Source organism: Abramis brama (genome assembly GCF_963993115.1).
Source record: "Abramis brama genome assembly, chromosome: 12".
NCBI classification, from domain to species: Eukaryota; Metazoa; Chordata; class Actinopteri; order Cypriniformes; family Leuciscidae; genus Abramis; species Abramis brama.
In genome coordinates, this window is record NC_139974.1 from 15,334,908 (window position 1) to 15,358,381 (window position 23,474).

The 23,474-nt window shown below is 37.8% G+C and overlaps 2 protein-coding genes across 3 annotated transcripts in view; one reads left to right on the forward strand and one right to left on the reverse strand.

Annotated features, from left to right (window-relative positions):
* The window catches only part of hibadha (3-hydroxyisobutyrate dehydrogenase a), a 28,417-nt gene extending 16,630 nt beyond the window's left edge, over window positions 1-11,787 (reverse strand). The window contains exons 1-4 of the mRNA XM_084131903.1: window positions 11,651-11,787; window positions 10,786-10,949; window positions 10,542-10,651; window positions 9,293-9,414 (exon numbers count right to left, since the gene is read on the reverse strand). Coding sequence (XP_083988029.1) covers window positions 9,293-9,414; window positions 10,542-10,651; window positions 10,786-10,949; window positions 11,651-11,720 — 466 coding nt within the window. The 5' untranslated portion in view covers window positions 11,721-11,787. The remainder of the gene's footprint in view (window positions 1-9,292; window positions 9,415-10,541; window positions 10,652-10,785; window positions 10,950-11,650) is intronic.
* Window positions 11,788-12,725: 938 nt separating this feature from the next.
* The window catches only part of tax1bp1a (Tax1 (human T-cell leukemia virus type I) binding protein 1a), a 30,198-nt gene continuing 19,449 nt past the window's right edge, over window positions 12,726-23,474 (forward strand). The window contains exons 1-5 of one of the 2 annotated variants that reach the window (XM_084131341.1): window positions 12,726-12,866; window positions 14,482-14,707; window positions 17,007-17,109; window positions 18,374-18,564; window positions 19,657-19,764. In XM_084131341.1, the coding sequence (XP_083987467.1) occupies window positions 14,513-14,707; window positions 17,007-17,109; window positions 18,374-18,564; window positions 19,657-19,764 (597 nt within the window). In that variant the 5' untranslated portion in view covers window positions 12,726-12,866; window positions 14,482-14,512. The remainder of the gene's footprint in view (window positions 12,867-14,481; window positions 14,708-17,006; window positions 17,110-18,373; window positions 18,565-19,656; window positions 19,765-23,474) is intronic. The other variant, XM_084131342.1, reaches the window with a different exon arrangement.

The following is a 23,474-nucleotide window of genomic DNA, read 5'->3' on the forward strand; positions in this document are numbered from 1 at the left end:
CACATCCCAAAGATGCTCTATTGGGTTGAGATCTGGTGACTGTGGGGGCCATTTTAGTACAGTGAACTCATTGTCATGTTCAAGAAACCAATTTGAAATGATTCGAGCTTTGTGACATGGTGCATTATCCTGCTGGAAGTAGCCATCAGAGGATGGGTACATGGTGGTCATAAAGGGATGGACATGGTCAGAAACAATGCTCAGGTAGGCCGTGGCATTTAAACGACGTGGCAATTGGCACTAAGGGGCCTAAAGTGTGCCAAGAAAACATCCCCCACACCATTACACCACCACCACCAGCCTGCACAGTGGTAACAAGGCATGATGGATCCATGTTCTCATTCTGTTTACGCCAAATTCTGACTCTACCATCTGAATGTCTCAACAGAAATCGAGACTCATCAGACCAGGCAACATTTTTCCAGTCTTCAACTGTCCAATTTTGGTGAGCTCGTGCAAATTGTAGCCTCTTTTTCCTATTTGTAGTGGAGATGAGTGGTACCCGGTGGGGTCTTCTGCTGTTGTAGCCCATCCGCCTCAAGGTTGTGCGTGTTGTGGCTTCACAAATGCTTTGCTGCATACCTCGGTTGTAACGAGTGGTTATTTCAGTCAAAGTTGCTCTTCTATCAGCTTGAATCAGTCGGCCCATTCTCCTCTAACCTCTAGCATCAAGGCATTTTCGCCCACAGGACTGCCGCATACTGGATGTTTTTCCCTTTTCACACCATTCTTTGTAAACCCTAGAAATGGCTGTGCGTGAAAATCCCAGTAACTGAGCAGATTGTGAAATACTCAGACCGGCCCGTCAGGCACCAACAACCATGCCACGCTCAAAATTGCTTAAATCACCTTTCTTTCCCATTCTGACATTCAGTTTGGAGTTCAGGAGATTGTCTTGACCAGGACCACACCCCTAAATGCATTGAAGCAACTGCCATGTGATTGGTTGATTAGATAATTGCATTAATGAGAAATTGAACAGGTGTTCCTAATAATCCTTTAGGTGAGTGTATATATACAGTGAGGAAAATAAGTATTTGAACACCCTGCTATTTTGCAAGTTCTCCCACTTGGAAATCATGGAGGGGTCTGAAATTGTCATCGTAGGTGCATGTCCACTGTGAGAGACATAATCTAAAAAAAAATCCAGAAATCACAATATATGATTTTTTAACTATTTATTTGTATGATACAGCTGCAAATAAGTATTTGAACACCTGTATATCAGCTAGAATTCTGACTCTCAAAGACCTGTTAGTCTGCCTTTAAAATGTCCACCTCCACTCCATTTATTATCCTAAATTAGATGCACCTGTTTGAGGTCGTTAGCTGCATAAAGACACCTGTCCACCCCATACAATCAGTAAGAATCCAACTACTAACATGGCCAAGACCAAAGAGCTGTCCAAAGACACTAGAGACAAAATTGTACACCTCCACAAGGCTGGAAAGGGCTACGGGGAAATTGCCAAGCAGCTTGGTGAAAAAAGGTCCACTGTTGGAGCAATCATTAGAAAATGGAAGAAGCTAAACATGACTGTCAATCTCCCTCGGACTGGGGCTCCATGCAAGATCTCACCTCGTGGGGTCTCAATGATCCTAAGAAAGGTGAGAAATCAGCCCAGAACTACACGGGAGGAGCTGGTCAATGACCTGAAAAGAGCTGGGACCACCGTTTCCAAGGTTACTGTTGGTAATACACTAAGACGTCATGGTTTGAAATCATGCATGGCACGGAAGGTTCCCCTGCTTAAACCAGCACATGTCAAGGCCCGTCTTAAGTTTGCCAATGACCATTTGGATGATCCAGAGGAGTCATGGGAGAAAGTCATGTGGTCAGATGAGACCAAAATAGAACTTTTTGGTCATAATTCCACTAAACGTGTTTGGAGGAAGAAGAATGATGAGTACCATCCCAAGAACACCATCCCTACTATGAAGCATGGGGGTGGTAGCATCATGCTTTGGGGGTGTTTTTCTGCACATGGGACAGGGCGACTGCACTGTATTAAGGAGAGGATGACCGGGGCCATGTATTGCGAGATTTTGGGGAACAACCTCCTTCCCTCAGTTAGAGCATTGAAGATGGGTCGAGGCTGGGTCTTCCAACATGACAATGACCCGAAGCACACAGCCAGGATAACCAAGGAGTGGCTCTGTAAGAAGCATATCAAGGTTCTGGCGTGGCCTAGCCAGTCTCCAGACCTAAACCCAATAGAGAATCTTTGGAGGGAGCTCAAACTCCGTGTTTCTCAGCGACAGCCCAGAAACCTGACTGATCTAGAGAAGATCTGTGTGGAGGAGTGGGCCAAAATCCCTCCTGCAGTGTGTGCAAACCTGGTGAAAAACTACAGGAAACGTTTGACCTCTGTAATTGCAAACAAAGGCTACTGTACCAAATATTAACATTGATTTTCTCAGGTGTTCAAATACTTATTTGCAGCTGTATCATACAAATAAATAGTTAAAAAAAATCATACATTGTGATTTCTGGATTTTTTTTTTTAGATTATGTCTCTCACAGTGGACATGCACCTACGATGACAATTTCAGACCCCTCCATGATTTCTAAGTGGGAGAACTTGCAAAATAGCAGGGTGTTCAAATACTTATTTTCCTCACTGTATATAATATATATATATATATATATATATATATATATATATTAGTATATTAGTATACAACTTTATATGGATACATATTGTACAATAACATAAAGCGATATACTATATAGCAAATGTCAACTTCCTGATGTATTTTGTCGCCAAAATGTAACTATATTATTGCCTAGCTCTATATATAAATGATATAACTATATATAATTTTTTCAGCATGCATACAGTTACTTGCATAGTGCGATACATACTATACATAATATCTCAATGGCTTACTCGCTTTTTAATATTATTGTCCAGCTCTAATATGCTGAATGTGACTAAAAGGCATGAAGTTATTAGGATAATAAACATTAACATCCTGAAATTGAAATTCTGTAGAAATAATTTTTACTTGACCTTGATCTTCCGTTGTATTTCACAGAAGAAATTAAGTCATACACGTTATGAGGGTGAGTAAATTATGGCATAAGATTGTTTTTGGCATAGTTCCTGAGTGAATTATCCCTTTAAGAAACTTATCCCTTTTTGTATTTTTTGGCTTTTGATGCAGTGGGAACACTAGTAGCGTAACAGGAACAAACATATTTACTAGCTTCATGTGGCTAAACCTTATAATTACAACCAAGAGGAGATATTTTCTCAGACGAATTAAAACAAGCAAATTACAACCAAGAGGAGATATTTTCTCAGACAAATTAAAACTCCAAGAAAACTTAATACACTTCTTTTTGTATATAAAAACACGCTCATGAGAACTTCACATGGATTAATAGTTTCTACGCCAGCAGCCCTTGTGGCGTACTGACAGAATCACAGAGGCAAAAGAGTTTACAAGCCACCGCACAAAAATGTAAACCTTCACACGGTCACAAGAGTCTTGCACATACAGAGGCAGCTATTGGATTATCTTCATCATTCAGATAAGCAGGACTTTAATCACCACTATCGTAACCCACATCCTCTGCACGCGACCGCACGGTCCCTTTGAGTGTGGACAACAAGTGAAGAATGATCTGGAATCAATGCTCTCCCAAGCCAGGAGCCATCAGTGTATCGGCTCCTAAGGATGCGGATTAGCGGCCCTTCACACATGCACACATGTTCCTCTAATAGTACCATCATCAGCATTTTAAAAATATCCATAATTGAGGACTTAAAAGCTGCTTAATAACACTCATCTTTTACACACTCTCACACAAAAACACACAGTTCTGTGATCCACAGTGACTGTTTAAGTGTGTGTGGAGGGGGTGAATGACAGTTCCTCGACAGGGGGCATGAGTGCATACCAGATGACGCCAGAATATGACGGACAGCTATTAATTCACTTCTTAGTAACAATCATGAACAGATAATGCATCAGAATATACAGACATTGAGAGACTTAGGCTTAAAAACGCTTGATATCGTAAAATCTGATTATTCTTTCCTGCTCAATCAGACTCAACAATATAACACAAACACACACACACAGTGCTATAAAAGTCCTGGTTAGACAGCTGCTATGGGTCTGTTTCCATCTGGAGTTCAGGACAGACACCGACCACCCCCTTCACACACGTCTCCCAGTCCCTGGCCTTCCCAGCGAGGATCTTGTTATGCTAATTCCTCTGTCACTCACCTATCCATCAGCCAGCCTCTTCCTCCCCCTCCTGCTCCGGCCGACAGAGGGCAGAGATATTAATGAGTGCACTCACGGAGCCCAAAACCGGCACGGGGAAAGCTGATCTACATTAGGACGTATCTGGGGTCCCACCTCTCCATGAGTGATCTTGTTTCTGGTCAGTCTGAAAACCAGATTTTTTATTGTGAAGGGGCATCTGCTGTCCCATCAGGATAGCGAATCTACCGTTATGAGCGAGTTATGTTAATACTATCAGCTAACAGCTTAACAGACCCCATTAACACTGAATGCCATGAAACGTGAAAACTCTTGTCAGATTCACACATATTTAAAAACTGAAATGAAAGGATGTGTTACATATGCTGGAACACATGCATAAATAATACATTTGTATAATATTGGTTCTAAGGTTCCATTATAATTTTTGTTAAACAATTTAGAAAAATATATAGAAAAAGTATCTTTCAAGAAAAAGCACTGAAAATACTGAAAATTATTTTTTAAATGATTTTAAAATGTTTTGTTTTTTTTAATGGTTTGCTAATTCATTCAAATCTCATTTGGCAGAGATTTAGGGAGTAGGGACTGCCAAAAACTTATTTTTGTAAATAAATAAATATCATCATTAGTCTGTCTGATTAACATATTTAATATTACTTTTAATTTGTATTTGTTTACTCATTTTGCTACGTATGAAAATTAGAAAATTGATGAAAAAACTCCCCACACATTTAACAGTCAAAACTGGTCTGACTAAAGAACTGATTTAATAAAACAAATATGTAAATATTCTCTTCATGTCTGTTTGGTCACATGAGGGACTTAGTTGACACATTAACACATAAACTTGTAATGCATTTTGAAAGGACCATCTGAAAACCTGAGACTGTTATTTTCTCCTTTATTAGCGCTGATCTACATATTGGCCTGATGGGTGAAGGCTGTTCCACTGAGACAGCTCATGCATGCAGGCTGTTAGATCAGTGATAATAAATGAGAGGAGAGAAGAAAAGAAGACAATTTCACACATTCAGTAAGGGCCTAAATTTGAGACAAGGAAAACAAAGGGTAGTTTAACTGTTAAACGCAAATATGGCACCGTTAGTGACCACGTTAGATAAATATACATTATGAGTTACGTACGTTAGTAAATACCACACTGACTTGAGGTTAAGACACCATGAGAGCAAAGCACAAACACTGCCCTACAAAATGCAAAATAAACAGATTTAACCCAGTCCCACCACACACAAAACTGTGACACAAACGCTCTCTCGCACAGAGGGTCGAAGTTTTCCCACGTGAGCTTCATAGTGAGAGTGAGCAACAGTGTGGCCGCAATCTCAGCAAAAACCGAGGAATGTGGGTAATTACTGTTAACTAGCCGAGCACTTGTTAGACGCGGCAATGGCCACACACCCCACGTTTCAGAGAGTGTGACGTTAGCCGGGGGTTTGTTGTGGGTCCAATTCTGCAACAGCAGACAGTGAGGTTTGTGCCTTTGAGTTTATTACAAATCTACGCAAAAGAGGACAAAGAGAGAGAAAAAGAAAGAGAGACAGAGTTCCTTCGTCATTTTACGAGTGTATTATTTGAGAAACATAGTCTGACGTGCCAAACCTTAGTGACGCACAGAGAGAGGAACACAAAACCAAGAGTATAAAATTATATCAAAAGAAAATCAGCTTTTAAAAAAATACAACATGATCTCACACACACATGAAAATTCTCCTTTCCACAACAGAGACCTGAGAGGACAGGCGATGGGAGATTGCTGTGAACGGGCACAGTGGCGTCATGATGGCTGGAGTGCCACCTTCTGGACACTCTGTTTAGAAGTGCTAGTGCAGCTGTGTTTTGTGGTCTGATAAATGTTCCCCATAGACCTGATAAAAGTGTGGAGGCCATAAAAAACTATTTGTTGTCCCGCACTACTGACGCGTATTCATTCTCTCTTAAAGTTCAGCTCATAATCTATTGTTTATCTGTACTATGTTTGGATTAATTGAATGCTGATTGCTTCATACTATGTGTAGTGTTGTATTTTTGATCTGATAGCACTTTTAAAGTGATCTATTAAATGCATTTGACATGACTTTTGGGCAAATGAATGGGCAAAAAAGGGACACTTCATTTGTTTGAATTTCTGTGGAACACAAAAAGAGAATTTTTAAATGATGCATCAACGCAATTATGCAATTACAATAGGACTGATAAAAATGGGTTACACTATTTTAAGGTGATGTAGTTACATTGTACTTAAGTACTGAGAAATATTAATTAACTACATGTTACTTACTATAGAGTTATGGTTAAGGTTTGGTTTAGGGTTAGTTACTTGTAATTATCCATAATTTACTGTAATTACTATAGTAATTACATATAATTAATGTAGCAATAAGTAATGTGTAATACATATAAGTAATGTGTAACTGTCGTGTTACCAAAGAATGAATTACTTAAATTTTGGTCTTTTCTCCACAAAAAGCTATTTTATGGCTTCCAAGAATTTGGAATTATGGTGCAGGAGTTGTACGGACTACTTTTATAGCTAACTCTTTTTGTCATCTTTGAGCATGATTGTCCTCATTCACTTTTTATAATTAAGAGTGACCAGGATAGTCTTAAAAACAAAATCTACTTTTTTGCATCATGATAATTGCTTTATTTTGCAAAAAAGTTTTGTTACAAGTCTCTGACCCCTCCATTTGGCTTCCAACCAAAAGGAAAGAAGGATTTAATCTGGGGAAAATGGCAAATCGTAACTGCTAAGATGTTAAGGAGGGATTAGATCACAGTCTAGTCCAAGGGCATGGACACATACACCCATTCACTTTTTTATAGCCTAGTCCAAACACAGGCTCTTTAAAATCTTGTCTGCACTACAGACGCCAATCAGTAAACATACATCCAGCAAACCTTTAATGCCTGAGGAGTTTCCCCACTCACACAAGTTGTGCATCTTAAACATGTGCTTGTCCAGGGCAGTTTCTCAGCTCTTTATGGCCTTTTATCTACATGAAAGGCCCAGGCACTGGGAGAGCCAACATTACGGCTCCATCAAAGTGAAATCTACTGACAGCGCTGTCCTCCATAACGGCTCAGGCCATTAAAGGCCCTGTCACAGAGCCTTCCCAGAGAATCTGCATAATACAACTGGAGTGTGCTTGCGTTTCTGGAAAATTGTAGGTTTCTTTATATTAACTCTACAGAAATTGATTTCGCTGCACTGACACTAGAGGCTGGTTCACACTAAAAGACTTTTAAAATCTCATCAGATTTTCAAAATGTGAGAGACCACGAACATGACGATAAACAAGCAAAAACAAAAACAGTTCTGCTCCTATAGTATGTGGAGTGCCGCAACGTGACCAGTACATCACACACATAACAGATTCATTCACAAACAACCAGAGTCCCAACTGCGAACACGGGAAATCTTGAAAAATCTGTTGTGGTCAAACGTGACTTTAGAGTAAACAAACGGTTTCCGTTAGCTCCCTTTCTGATTGGGTATCGTTTTGTTCCACGTGACAATCTACAGAGTTTGTACGCATTTGTCGTTGGGGTTCCCCCCACACAACAGGATTTCTGATTCTACATGTTGGATATTCACAATTTGACATCAGTCCGGTGCCGACATTCTTCCAAGCAGATTCAATCACTCTTAACACAGATCACACCACAGGAAAGTGCCACTGTTCTGCAGAGTTTAGCTCCAACCCTCATCAAACTCAATATCTTCAGGATTACTAAGGCTACAGGCAGGCGAGTTAATTAATTAATTTATTTTAATGTATTACTCTGAAGGACCGCGGCATTCCAGGACCGACATTGTCCATTCCTGTTCTAGTGTGTGGGTGCCTAAAAGGTAGGGTAGGCTATTTTTTTTATAAACACTTTTTGTTATACTGGTTGAAACTCTTTTCACATCCTGATAGCAATCAGTAATAGAAGACTTATGTGGAAGTCTCAGGGCCAAAAAAAAATGCCTGTCCAATCATTGCATTTGGTCCGAATGCAATGATACAATGTCCTACTTGCCTGTCAACATATGTATATCCATACCTCCACGCACCCTGCTCGCGCAGACATCAAACGCGTTCCATAAGGCTATGCAGAGTTATAGACATACATTCACTTAGAGCCGCCACAAACAAACAGCAGCCACCTTCTACAGTTCCTCCTGAACTAAAAAAACAAGCTTACGCTGCATTCATGCCATGTAATAACCGTAATTACGAGATGGCAGCCGTGACGGTCTACCCGGAGATGTTCGTGTCCTCAGACTTGGATTTTTTGTGTTTCTATGTCAACATTACCAATGGCGAAATGATCTGCAGCAGTCAGGTGGTACAAGTAAGAGCTCTGTAAATTGTTTACGTTCATTATTATTGTAATGTTATGTGCTTTGAGACATGAGGTAATTTAACACGGTCTCTCGTGATGCTTTGCAGACCCTGCTGTGTGCATTTGTGTGTTTCGAAGGAGGCAAGGCTTTGGAGACGCTCTGAAGGGATCTCATGCTTTCAAAGCTAGCTTGCTATTGCTAGCATCTCTGAAATTGCCTACCCAACCTTTAAGGTAAACAATTACAAACATAAATTCAAACATAAATGCACATTAAAAGGGACTAAAATTACTTAATAATAAAATTAAAAATAATAATAATTTTCTTAAATTACAAAATTTTAACTTTCTGAGCTTACAGGTTAACTTCAGTGTTGCTATATCTAACTGATCTGTAAATAGAGCATTAGCCATAGGAACAAGTATCTATAGGTACATGTAATCAAAATGAGTAACACAAATATCCAAAATGGCATCACTGAACAGACGAACCCAGACACATGCAGCACATCTGTGAACCTACTGACCACAATAAATCCTAAATGACAACACAGTTCAATCATTAAACAACACGTAACACTGTAACTGCATCTCCACAGTGAGCATTTCCAAGAAATCGAAACAACGTGATCTTAACAATCAAACTCAAAGAGAATATTACGTTGACAGTAATAAGAGGTTGTTTCCAGGTTGGTCATACCTCCTGACACTGGAGCATCCATGAACACTGCACCCATCTTCTCAGCAGCAATAGCCATCTCCTTGGACACAGATGGGTCGATGGTGCTGGAGTCAATGAGAAGGGTGCCCTTTTTTATCTTCCTGAAGAAGAGGACAAAATCAAGAAACAGAAGGCTAAATATCATAGGAAAGACAAGAAGCTTAGGAATATTTAAACAGGTCTATTGTGTTGTGCAATCCAAATTTAGACATGTTACGTTGGCCTATATTTTAGGATGGATGGATGGATGGATGTTGTGTAGGATTTTTTTTTCATCTGAACCGCTTACCAAAAATATTAACTTGAAATAGAAAAGTTGGTGTTCCAAGTAATGTCAGAGCTAAACATTTACTTATCAGTATATATAATAAACAAATATGTTAAATGAATATTGTGTAAAATAAGCTCATCTTATTTGCTACCGGACAAAAGCTTGGGGTCAGTACGTTTTTTTAAATGTTTTTGAAATAATTTTTTTATGCTAATCAAGGCTGCATTTATTTGATAAAAAAATATAGTAAAAACACTAATATTGTGAAATGTTATTACAATTTAAATTTTATGTCAATTATTCATGTGATGGCAACTACATTTTCAGCACCATTACTTCAGTTTTCAGTCACATGATCCTTCAGAAATCATTCTAATATGCTGATTTGTTGCTCAATGAACATTATTTATTATTATCAATGTTAAAAAACAATTTAATATTTTTGGGGAATGATACATGCAATACATTTTTTTGATTCTTTGATGAAAATAATTAAGGTTCTTGCTAAATAAAAGTATAAAATCCTTTAAAAAAACAACTGTATTGACCGCAAACTTTTGAATGGTAGCGTATAAACCAGCATTATATTAGCCATCAGCCATTAAAAAGCAAATATTGGCCAACTACTAGTGTGAAGTGCTGTAAACTATTACTCCAATACTATTACATATAATGTTACTTTAGTATTACATTTTACATGCCTCCCCTCCAAGCTCATATTCTCCTGTAAAACACTACAGACCAGATTTTCCCAGATTTAAGCCTAGGAAACTCTTTATTCTTGGACTAATGTTAATCATTATAAATGATCAAGATCAAGTACTGTGCAGATTCATATATGCAATTGAAACTAATTTAGCTAATGTAGGAATTCAGCACTTTCTCCAATCTGTTAAAAATCAGTAACTATGGATTTAAGAGTAAACACTGCAGACAGTTTCTTCTGAGAGGACATACTTAAGAATGCCATTGGAACCTGTGTAAACCTCAATGACATTGGGGCTGGATGGTAGCATGGTGATGATGCGGTCAGCTTTATCGGCCACTTCAGCGGGGGTATCCAAGATCTGAGAGGAAAAGCAGGGCAATTATTTCCATAGACTCATGCACAGATCTGTACAGTCTAGACATAAAGCAAACCAGGGATTGATGGTGATTTATTTTGTTTTGAGAGCATTTTGTGAGAAACATACACTTATACCTGTGCTCCTGAATCCTGAAGCTCTTTGCAAGACTCTGGGAAGACATCAGTAGCAATGACAGGATATCCATGCTTCAGTAAGTTTCTAGCCATAGGTGTCCCCATGTTACCCAGTCCAATAAAACCCACTGGGGTCTTGGAGGCCATTGATCTACTACAAGATACTGAAAAGCCACACAAAGAATTTTTTTTTTTTTTTAAATACAATCTTCTCTATTTAAACCGAAAGCCATAATAGTCAAAGAGTGCACCAAAACTGACAACAGAAGATGTTTTTAACATAGGTCTATAAATCAGTAAACATGTGAGAGCAATCCTGTAAAAATCAATGTACTGTCAGTATTACAGGGGTCTAATCAATCAAATTCATATAATACAACATTGAGCACCATTAAGAAGTCTTTGTATTATATCAATAGTTTTCAAAGACTTTCAAAACCATACAGATCCAGATGTTTGGAGGAAAACTCAAAATAAACATATTTATTATGTTTAAACTGACTAAATGAGGTGACAAAAAAGCTTAAGTCCATTATCTGAAGTTGGTGAGAAGGGTGACAAGTGTCTTCATTTCATAACACTTAACTGTTTAGTTTACAGTTAAACTCTCTAACCCCAAGCTGCATTTCACAACTTACATTTCTGATGCATAAAAAGCAAACAGTGACTTGGTTATTGTGCACAATGTCTGTTCATATATTTTGACATAAAAGCTCAAGTATATTTATACATGTTCACAAATTGTGCAGACTGACAAACAAATCAGATGAAAAAAATGGAATTTCCAAAGTGCTCTGTGCAATACATCAGCGGCGCTTTAATCCCGTTGGACTGTCAATTAAGAATTAATGCAGAAATAACATACCCAATGTGAGCTCCACATGTTTATGGCTTCTTTTATAAAAATTCCGACACCCTCTTAACAAAGCGGCCATGCTTATTTCTCTTGACCTCAGCGCCTCATTGACAGTGAACGAGTCAGGAACTCAGGGGGCGGGCTCTATGATTGACAGCACCATTCCTCCAATCACTGATAAGGATTTGTCGGCGAGATATCAGGCAGTTTCTCCCCGAGTTCCTCCTGCTGTGATTTCTTTGAATAAAGTTAAGGTAATACTTCTTTAAAGATTAAGAATGGCTAGACGTTTTAAGCTTCTAAGTGAACTTATGATCGTGTTTGTCCTTGCACATTTCCAAATCCTAGAGTGACAGTTTGTGCTAATCTCTTCGGTGTTCTAGGTGCTATGAATATTTGAAAAAATGTGCAATAAATAAATAAATAAAACAAAACAAATTTTCCTAAATCACTGACTGCACCAATAGTTTAGGGTTCCCTTTATAAACGTGGTAATTTTTTACTAGTTATGTCTAAAATATATCTTCACTACAAACTGTTGTTTGTGAGGTTAATATTCAAAAATGATTTAAAAATATTTTATCCAGTATCAAGAAAGTCATACTTTCTACGTACTAAAAAACTATCTATATTAAACTATGCACTTTTGATACACACAGCCGTACATATATAGGAAGTTTTAACTTCCTAATATAATTTCACACTAAATATAGGCTATTAAATGATCAAAGGTTGCATAATGACCATTTTATATTCCAAAACGTTTTGGGTAATGATTGGCATATTTCCATAATTCCCACGTATGTTTTGGTTGAAGCAATGCCCGATTCGTTAACGAATCGTCCTTTTGAGTCGGATTGAAAGGATTTGTTTACGAATCGAACGAAATCAGTAAGCTAATGGTCAGAAAATTTGAAGTGAACCGAGTTTTTTTTAACCGGTTCCAGTCCGAAAGAACCGAATTTGCTGAAAAGAGTCGGACCTCCCAGTCCCATCCCTATTTTGTTGGGGTTATTCACTAACCAATAGTAAACAGCGAATTTCTGTGACAAGAGTAAATAAACCAATCACAGGGCGCAACCGACCGGAAGTAGCAGTGACGTTTCTAGATTCCCAAAACATGTTGACACCCGGTTCAGCTACATGACAGAGACTCACTTAATCTGCGTTGTCTTGCAATCTAACCAACAAGAGTTACAGATCTTCAAGTAAACATGGATTACAGGTATAACGGACTTATTGAGCGACGGCTATAATATTTACATATAGCGATAATCTTGGAAATATATGATGGAATTGCATGCGGCCCATCTCGATGTATTTAGGGGTGGGATTGCAGTGCAGTGATTAAAACTCATTTTATCAGCTCATCCTTTAAGGACACCGGCAGTGATTATGTCGAATGATATATAGAAGAAATGCTGTATCATCTAGTATACTTCTAACTATCATTAAAACCCGCAGTGACTTGGTAGTTAGCAACATGATGCAAGTGAAATGTATCTAGAAAGTGGCTTTTGGTTTAAGAATATCATGTTTTAGTAAGATCTAGAATAAATGTTACGTGTAATGAGTTCAGATCGCGTATATCATTTTCTATATTCATTCATTCTCGCTGTCATTGAGGTGAAAGGCCTGAACAGTGATGACAGCAGCATCAGCAGCACTGGCATCTATACAGGCCTTCTCGGCATCGCCCCATCCGGCCTGAAACAGGCCAGGTCTTCTTCATGCAGCTGCTCTTAGGCGTAAACCAAATATATGTCAGCTAGGAAATACTTAAGCATCTAATAACATTTTTATTCAGTAGAACGATATATAGTTTATTGCAATTTGTGTATGGCTTAAACAAACCATCATGCAATTTTCAGTAAAAACTCCTCTAGCCTATAATATCACTAAACTTTCACGGTAACATCGTGAACTAAATATAAACTTATGTGAACATCTCGGGAATTAAAATGAATCAGGAGATATGTTATGTAAGCTTTATGTAATACTTGATTCTGATTGGTTAATCACAACAAATGTTTAAAAAAAAATTCCAGGGCATTTTCCAGGGCAAATTCCAGCTATGTTTTCTACATAGCTGTGCCTGTGTTATGGGTTTTTCCATGGTCTCTACAAGTAAGATAAGATCATTTCAAGTGCGGTCAAATCGATTAATCTTGGTTAAGTGCATCTAACAAAAAAGTCTGTAAAAAATAAATAAATAATATATATATATATACATACAAATATACATTTACAAACACACACACATATATATATATATATGTATATATATATATAGGTCGGTTTCTTCAAGCGTCTTGGAGACGTTGCCACAGTTTTTTCTGTTTCTTCATGTAATCCCAGACTCGATGATGGTGAGATCAGATCACTGGATTATTACAATTAATGCCAAAAGGAATGTTTGGCCTACTGACATAGGAAATATATAATATATAAATTATGTATATAATAAATACATAAATAACTGTCTTAAAACCATTTTTTTAATGAAAATACTAACATGCCAAACGACTTTTGCACAATACTGTGCATACACAAACTTTTATGTTAGATGCAATCAATCAGTTAATCGATTTGACAGCATTAATAATTCATTTCAAATCAAATCAATATTTCAAGTCCATTTTGTTATTTATTTGGTAAATAGATAAGTAATAATGCAGAATAATAATTAAAAAAAAAAACTCCTTCAAGGTGATACAGGTCCCAGTTGGGGTTTATTTCGCAATTATGACCATCTGACTGAACGTTATCCCTTTTATTATGAAAGAGAAAATCTCAATCTTCATTATTTCTTTGTGAGTTTTTATTCCTTCTTGTTTCAGATAGACCATCACAGGCTTTCCTTGAGCACTTATGATGTCGTCAGCCTGTAATACGGGAGTATCTGCAGGTGGAGGAGGAAGTGTTGTCATGGAGACATCTAACTTTGCCCATGTCATCTTCCAGAATGTTGGGAAAAGCTTCCTCCCGCAGGCAGCGCTTGAATGTCATTACACACTCACCTCTTTCATCACCCCACATCCCAAAGACTGGGTTGGCATCTTTAAGGTTAGTATATATATATATTATTTCATCCAAGTCCACAAATATCTGGTCTGTGCATGGCCTGCAACATTCAGGTTTTCATAACACAGGAATGCTTTTTGTTAGAAAACGATATCCCTCCATCCGATTTATTCTCTCGCTCTTCCTTTTATGTTGAAATTTAATCTCGCACTTAATCAAGAGGAAATGAGTGCACGGAAACTTTACATCTTGTTAAGATACAATGACAGTTTATGACTCGTATTAAAAGCACTTCAAATCAACCAGATCTTTCCAGACAGCATTTAGAGTGGTGGGCTGCAGGGGAAAATGTGGATTGGAAAAAAGATGTTTAATCCACTCAATATTACTCGTTTTTGATGGTTAGTTTATGAGGGAAAAGGGTTGCGGTGTGAATGTGTGTGTGTGTGTGTGTGTGTTTGTTTGCGGGCATGTGCTGTTGTGCTGGATGCTGTTGCCGTTTGACAATTGAATCCTTCCTTATGCTTTTTCTTTAGTATTTTCTTTTGTCATATTTGTATCTAGTGAAATAACAGGTATTACCTGCCATGTATAAATCATATTTAGATAATAGTAGTTAGACTTATTATAGACCATAATAAATGGATGGATAAATTCTGACAATATCTATGGACTCATATTCAAATAATCAATGAGGGAATATAGGAATTATTCTCAGGCACACACACACACATTTAATACACACCTTAACCTGTGCTTTGTGCTTAGTGAACAACAGGCTCCCTCTGGTGGTATCGAGAAGGCACTGCTCTGAACAGACAGTGGTGAATTGCATAGCAGTTTAAAAATTACTTACATTTTCTGTGTGCAGATTTTTTTTAATTAACTAAAATATAATTAAAATGATTGAAACTCGTTGAAAATTTCAGTTTTATATCATTTAATAGAGCATTTTTTAAATAATATATGTTATTATTATATCTAAATAATTGTATTTGATCTTTTTATTTGTATAGTTATAGAAAGCTGCAGCTTTTTCATTTGTGCTGTGCATGTTTTATAAAGTGTTCAGTGGTTTTAAAAAAATGGAAATCTCTGTTCTTTAATATTTCAGGCTGAACGTACATAGTATTCTTTATCAAGGAGGATGTTGAGGCACGTTAAAAAATAGGCTACCTTTAAGCAATTCTCAAAAATGCTGTGTAATCATGCATATACACATACATATAGGTTTGTGCGCAGACACACACACACACACACACTCAAACAGGTACTATATAATTAAGTTGTCGCGCACATGCCGAACATGTTCTTATGCACTTGATTTATAGTTACGTCAGCCCTCTTATTATTTAATTTATCATTTATCGGTCCTGTATGTACAAGCATGGCTTGTTTGAAACACACTCGGGTGCCTTCTCTCTCTCTTTCCTCTTTTCTTCTCTGTAATTAATAGGTGATTTCTTCACAGATGACTGTGTGCCAGATGAAAGCAGAATACTTTCCGTAAAAAAGAGATTACAGATGTGATAAATTGTAATCAGAGTAAATGTCAGGTAGAGTTGTGAAAAATTATGAAGACAAATTGCTGACTTTGTGTGTGTGTGTGTGTGTGTGTGTGTGTATCTTGTTTGTAACTGTAAGATGTAACTGTATGTGGCATGTTTATGATGGTGGATTACAATCTGTACTTCATTTCCATCATATTTCATTTAAAAAAGCATAAAAGCATATAATCACTCATTTGTGCACCCACAATGGGTGGTTTTGGAGGTGAAGATTTTACACTTGCTTCAAAGGCAGAAATGATGAAATCCACATGCACACACACTTTTTAGAGTAACCACACAATTGTAGGCGCCTTTGAAGCAAGTGTAAAATTTTCACCTTTTTCCCGGTCTTTTTTTCCATTACGCCTCCTTTTCCAACCTTACACACACACACACACTGCGCCCCCCTTTCGCTGCTGGCTAAGAAGTGCAGAAGGGAGGCTAAGTGTTTCCATTCCTCCCTGATCTTATTGATATATATAACCTATGAAATTGATATGACACAAAGTATTAGGACTTTAGATCTCTCGCTGAGACTGTCTGTGTTTAATGTTTTGATAGTAAGTAATGTTTCTGTCTTTTTTCTCCCTCTCTTTCCATCTCTGTATTGACTGGGTGCTCCTTAAACTTTTATATAGTCTCTGTTTATGTAGTTTCACTTGTATTGTTATGGCCAAACTAGTCCTTGATTTATATGTTTTACTGTAACTGTTTTCAAAGGCCTTCATTGGTCTGGTCACGGAAGCTTTAGTTCTGACTCACTTCATGTTTTCTGTGTGTGTGTGTGTTAGGTGGGCTGGAGCAGTGCACGAGACTACTATACGTTCCTCTGGTCTCCCATGCCTGAAAACTACACTGAGGGATCCACTGTTCACCGTACCATCATCTTTCAGGGTATGCACTCACACACATGCCTAAAGTCAATATGTAATGCCTTATACAACACATTTTACTTCCATATTTTTCTTGAGAATTGATTGGATGGTCAAACTTGCTTTTATCTATCATGATTTGAATGGACTGTGAAAATGGGTGCTATTATTAATGTTATTACATTATGACAACAACATTTTTTGTTCTTTTTTTGTTGTTGCTTTTTGCACAAACCAGGTTGATTATTTTTATTATTATTGTTGTTATTTTAAGTTAAAAGATTTCATCTTGTCATAAAGACACAGTTCATCCAAAAGGAATCGTTGCTGTTTTTGTTTTGTTGTTTTGCAAGTAGCTTTCCTGTTATATGTTAGTAGGCCGATGTGTTAAAGGGATAGTTCACCCAAAAATTCGGAAAAATTATTTTGAAAAATTAAAAAAAATCACTTTGACGCTTCAAAAAGTTCATAAAGAGATCGTAAAACTAATCCAAATGTATTGAGTGGTTTAGTTCAAATTTTCTGAAGAGACATGATCGCTTTATATGATGAACAGATTGAATTTAGGCTTTAATTCACATATAAACATCAACTCATGCATCAGTTGTGGTAAACTTAAGCTCAAACATGTTCGCTTGACATGCGAGAACCAGTGAGGTTCATTCTCGTGTTACGCAGCACGTTTGAGCTTCAGCAAGAGGTTTGTTTTCATATGTCAAGCAGGTTCGGTTGAGCTTCTCTTCCTGTCCACTGATCAATGTATATATGTGAATAAAAGCCTAAATTCAATCTGTTCATCATATAAAGCGATTGAATCACTTCAGAAAATTTGACTAAACCGCTCCGTTCAAATGGATTAGTTTTATGATCCCTTTATGAACGTTTTGAAGCTTCAAAGTTTCAGTTGCATAGCTGTCTATGGAGGGACAGAAAGCTCTCCGATTTCATCAAAAATATTTATTGTTCCGAAGATGAACAGAAGTCTTATGGGTTTGAAACGACATGAGAGTGTGTAATAAATGACAGAATTTTCCTTTTTGGGTGAACTCTCTCCAATATTTTGAATTTAGACTGCAGTACCCATTTCAACCACTAGCAGTCAATACTACGTACTGTACCTTTGTTTGACAGTTGTTGCTAAATTAATCTTTGATGTTTTGATTTGTTGGGGCATTTAGTGTTTTATGTTTTGCTTTGTTTTCAAATGGCTTTTTTGTTGTTAGTTAGAGAATACATTCGATAAAGACAAAACTGGGTAATCAAATACTCTGCATGCTGTTTCCTAGGTTATTATGTTCCCCGTAGTGATGGTGAGTTTTATCAGTTCTGCTACGTCACACATACGGGTGAGATCAGAGGTGCGAGCACGCCGTTCCAGTTCCGCCCAGCTACGCCCACAGGGGAGGAGCTACTGACAGTGGAAGATGAGGGGAACTCGGACATACTGGTTGTGACAACAAAGAGCGGACTACTTGAGGTATGCAAATCACACACACAAGAGTGCAAACCTTTGCCCTGTTCCAATACATAGTTAGGTACTTATTAGAGTGATTAAAAATAAATGACATTCATGACGACAATGAATACATTCATAAATATTTAAACATTTGTTTAGTTCTGTAGTAAAAAGCATTGATTAGCGGTGTGTTCACACTTGTAGTTCAGTCCGCTTGGTTCGTTTAATCTGGGCCAAAAAAAAAAAACCACACAAAAAAACATTTAGTCCTGGTCCGCTTAGCGTTCACATTGGCATTTTAACACCGAACCTAAAGATACCGAACCTAATGGCATAGGGATATGTTCACAACCTGATTGGTCGGCTTTTATTATGTATATTTCGCAATGGAACTTACCAAACATCCAGAACAAACTATGTTGTGTGCTGGGATAAATGAGCTTGTTGTATGTGTGTAGCCTACATATGATGGATGATGGTACCAGTAAAGGAGTCAAAACAGCAGCAGGAATCCCTCTGTCACACACACAAACAAACATCTGCTGCGAGGAGACACGGTTCTGATGCCTGTATCCAACTGTGATGGCAACATCATGACTATGACAAGAAAAAGCAGGTATGCTTGAGCATTCTGTCCTTTTTAGGGTCTCATCTTCCTGTTTTTGGTTCGTTTACATGTCTTTGGTCGGTGTCGCTTGAATTGCAATGAACCGCACTAACAGAGCAATTGAACCAGGGTTCGTTTTAATCAAACCAAACATGCCAAGTGTGAACACACCCTAAAAAGTAGTTCAGATTAATTAACATGGATTATTTTAGCCAATATTCATGTGTTCTGAGTTTTAATGTTTATTACAGTATCAAACTTTTATCTTAGCAAAAAGGAAGTTTTAAACATTATCCAAATAAGTTGTGAAGTGTGGAGTTCTAGTTTTGTGGTGTGCAGAATTGCTGCCATTGAGTGTCCAAATCAGTCATCTATCACCTTCCATTACAGTCAGATGCTGTCTTAGAAGGCAGCTGCCTATGTAGATTGCAAGTCAGCTCATTCGTTTTTGGAACAGATCTCGTGTCTGTTATTTTTTGGCTTATTATCTGTGTGTTTGTGAGCAGCAGCGTGTGGAGGAAGTTCAACAGGAGTGCAAAGAGCTTCAGAAAGCACTACGCCTCCTCACGCAGGAGAGAGATCAGCTACAGGAGCGGCAGAGACAACAGAACCAGGTACTAAACACACACTCGCATATAATGTTGGCCAGCCAATGAAGCAGCAAAGATGGCTTACACACAAACAGTGTTTGCGCAGCGTATAACACACCAGAGATCACAAGTTCAAGTTATCTGCACATCAAAGCGCTCTCCTGTGTGTGTATGTTCACATTTGTGCTTTAAGACTTTCTGTCTCCAAATATAAAACGCCTTTCTGTTTGACTGACGGTGAACTTACTCCCACAGAGCACTTTATCTTATCAGATAATGGCTATGCGTGTCTCTGTGTGCATTACTGACCTTCCCCGTAAAGTCATGTGATTTATCCATATGCAATTCTGACGGTGCTGTGGATGATTTACTGAGAGTAAGAGAACTGGGAGTTTGAGAAACAGAGAGAGACAGAGAAAAGCTGACTTGGGCAACTGTTATCATGGCGGTGCCATGTCAACCACAGAGGGTAGACATGACGTCAATCGTGAACACACAGCCAGGAGTAAATGTCCACCAAAACCACTCAACTGAAAGGAGGAGACCTACCCGTTCACTGGGAGTCTGGGACAACAGCAGCCAGTCACGCGATTTTCTCTCTCTTCCTCTCTCTCTCTCTCTCTCTCTCTCTCTCTCTCTCTCTCTCTCTCTCTCTCTCTCTCTCTCTCTCTCTCTCTCTCTCTCTCTCTCTCTCATCTTCAGTTTTTCATACTTATTTTGATGATATTTAAAGGTGCTGTAAGTGATTTATTTTTTGAAATGCCACACATAAAATGTCAATAGTTATTACCTGATACACATTGCTGAAAGGTGTCCTGAGAAATCACAACTGTCTTTTGGACAGCCTAGTGCTTGTCTTAGGGCCCTTTCACACAGAACACATTTTTGCTATTAAAAAAGAGAAACGTCGGGTAGTGGAAGAGAAAAAAAACGTAAGGTCTAGCTCCACGTTCTTAGAATGCTGTGTCATGTGTGAGACGCTCCAGAAGACACGAACACATCTTTTTTATTATTGTCAATGTCAAGTTAAATGCATTAACGTCTTTTAAAAAACTTTTTCATTTTGTTGGTTAATGTTGATTTCGCTATATTTGTTCATTCCCAATAATAACTAAACATTAATTTTCAACCTTGTTTTCTTTGTTGTACCTGTAAATTAGTCTTTACTGCCCTTTACAAAAAACAGGAATGTGACGGTCATGTTACTTTTAATGTAGGCTATATACACTACCGCTCAAACGTTTGGGGTCTGTAAGATTTATGTTTTTGAAAATATTGTGAAATATTCTTAACATTTTCTTTTCCAATATATTTTAAAGGGGTCATGACATGAGAAATCAAATTTGCCTTGATCTTTTGACATAGTAGAGGTCTACATCCTGTTTTATAGCTTAAAATGTCCTCATTATAAACAAAGCATTTTTTTTTAATCAAGCTCCGAAAATGGCTTGTTTTGAAAATGCGGGATCTGTGATGTCACGCATTCAAATACATTTGCATACGACATCAGGGAATAGTACATCATCACACCATAGGCCCCGTCCATTGGCATTCAGTTGCTTAACGGCTGACATTTGCCTACACTGGATGTGAGTGTCTCATCACGTCAAATAGAACTCATTATAATCACTGACGCTGTCAACACTGGATGCAATATAAAGATGTGCGTCCAGTTTTTGACACATTCCACGCCCTTGAGTCTGTCGACAACAGGACAAATGAAAGAGTGAAAGAATGTTCGCTTTGACGCGTCCAGTTTAAACAGCTCGTTTACAGACTTCAGAAAGATCCCAGCAAGTTGATGCTTTATTTTATGGGGCCACAGATCGCGTCTGAGGATTATATGTTTTCAGAACCATTACTCGCGTACAATAGTGAGTGGGCGTTGATACTGTTTCCTATGCAGTGACGTTAGCCAATCATAACAGTGGCCGTTTACTAAGCCTTAAAGGAGCTGCCCCTTAAAAATAAATCATTTCAGACAGAGGATCAGAATGAAGGATAAAATGATTGGTTTTCTTCATATATAGTTGTTTTTTGTGCAAAACTTTATTAACATTAAATGTGAACCTGAACCTATTAAAATAACAGAAAAATCCATGTCATGACCCCTTTAAAATGTAATTAATTCCTGTGATGGTCAAGGTGAATTTCCAATATTCAGTGTCATGTGATCCTTCACACTTAATTCTAATATGCTGATTTGGTGTAACGCAAGTAAAAAAATGTTATTAACATCATTATGTTGAAAACAGTTGTGCTGCTTAAAATATGTATTTATTTATCTGATCAATTTACAGTTTTTCTGGATTGTTTACACACATTTTCTGAAAGCATGCCTCATACTATCAGAACTCTACACACAAATCAAAAAACACACACAATGAGCAAAACCCCTCAATTCTCCTGCAAAATGTAACTTTACATTCAAAACAATGTTATTTCTTCTCAAAATGGTATTTTGTTTTCAAATGACACACACAAACCATCATATGAATAGACATTTATAAGAACCAGTTGAACACTGATGTGCTCAATGTAAAACACTATGATGAATGGAAAACACTTCTCCATTCATCATAATGACTTAGACCTTTTTTTTTGTTCAGTGTTATACTTACTACAGACAGTACATACATAAGTGTGTTGTAAAATATTTGAGAATATTGTTTTTATACTCAGAACACACAAATACACAGTAACAAATTTATTTTATTTTTCCCACAAAAACAATGTACACAGTGTACATTCCAACCAACACAAAGTTGCATATACAGTGGTCTACATACAAAACAACAGAAGAATTTACTGTATACAGTTACAGTAAAAAAAAAAAAAACTATGCTGCATCCTCTCTTCTGTTTCGGTCTGGCCACAGCACCTCATCCACATCACAAGCAATGTTTTCCCTGGCCAAGCAGCGGGGGAAATATCACCTAGCATTGCGATTCCAGCCATGGAAAGCATCAACTGCTATATCTCCACATGCGTCTTCCATAGCTTGGAGAAGGGGTGTACGCGTTTGTGGATTTCGGTCATACACTTTCCATCTCCTGGCAGAAAAAAATTCCTCAATAGGATTGAGGAATGGAGAATATGGAGGGAGATAAACAACTAAAAAGCGTGGGTGGGCAGTGAGCCAGTTACGAACCCGGGTACCTGAGCTGCTCTTGGCCGTCTATCTGATCTGGTGGAATGAGTGTGTTGTGTTGGGTGTCCAGGAATGTGATCAGATGGGCAGTGTTTTAGGGGCCAAGGGTAGCATGGTGATCATGGATGACGCCGTGGTGGGTAATCGCTGCTAGTGGTGCAACGGATCATCATTGATCCGTTCGGATCAATATCTTCGGTTCGGCACACACGCAGGGCTGAGTTTAGCTTGGAGTGAGATTTTTTTTGGGGGGTGGGGGGGGTGGGGGGGTGTATATGTAAAAACAAATATTGCATCACAATAAGTGTAATTGTGATTGTCAAAACATTTGGTAACTAAATAGAATTTTATGCAGTTTAGTGACAACATGTTACAATGTTTACATTGCACAGTGACTGGTAGGATACAGTTTTTTTTATTGCTTGACAAAAATTTCAAGATTTCAATTCCATTATTGTGATTTGATTCCGATTTTGATTCAATATTGACTCATTTGGATACATGTTTATTTTAAATTTAATAGCGTGCCATTGTTGAAGTCCCCGGCCAGCGCGGAGGGAACATCACATTCTGCCAAACAAAT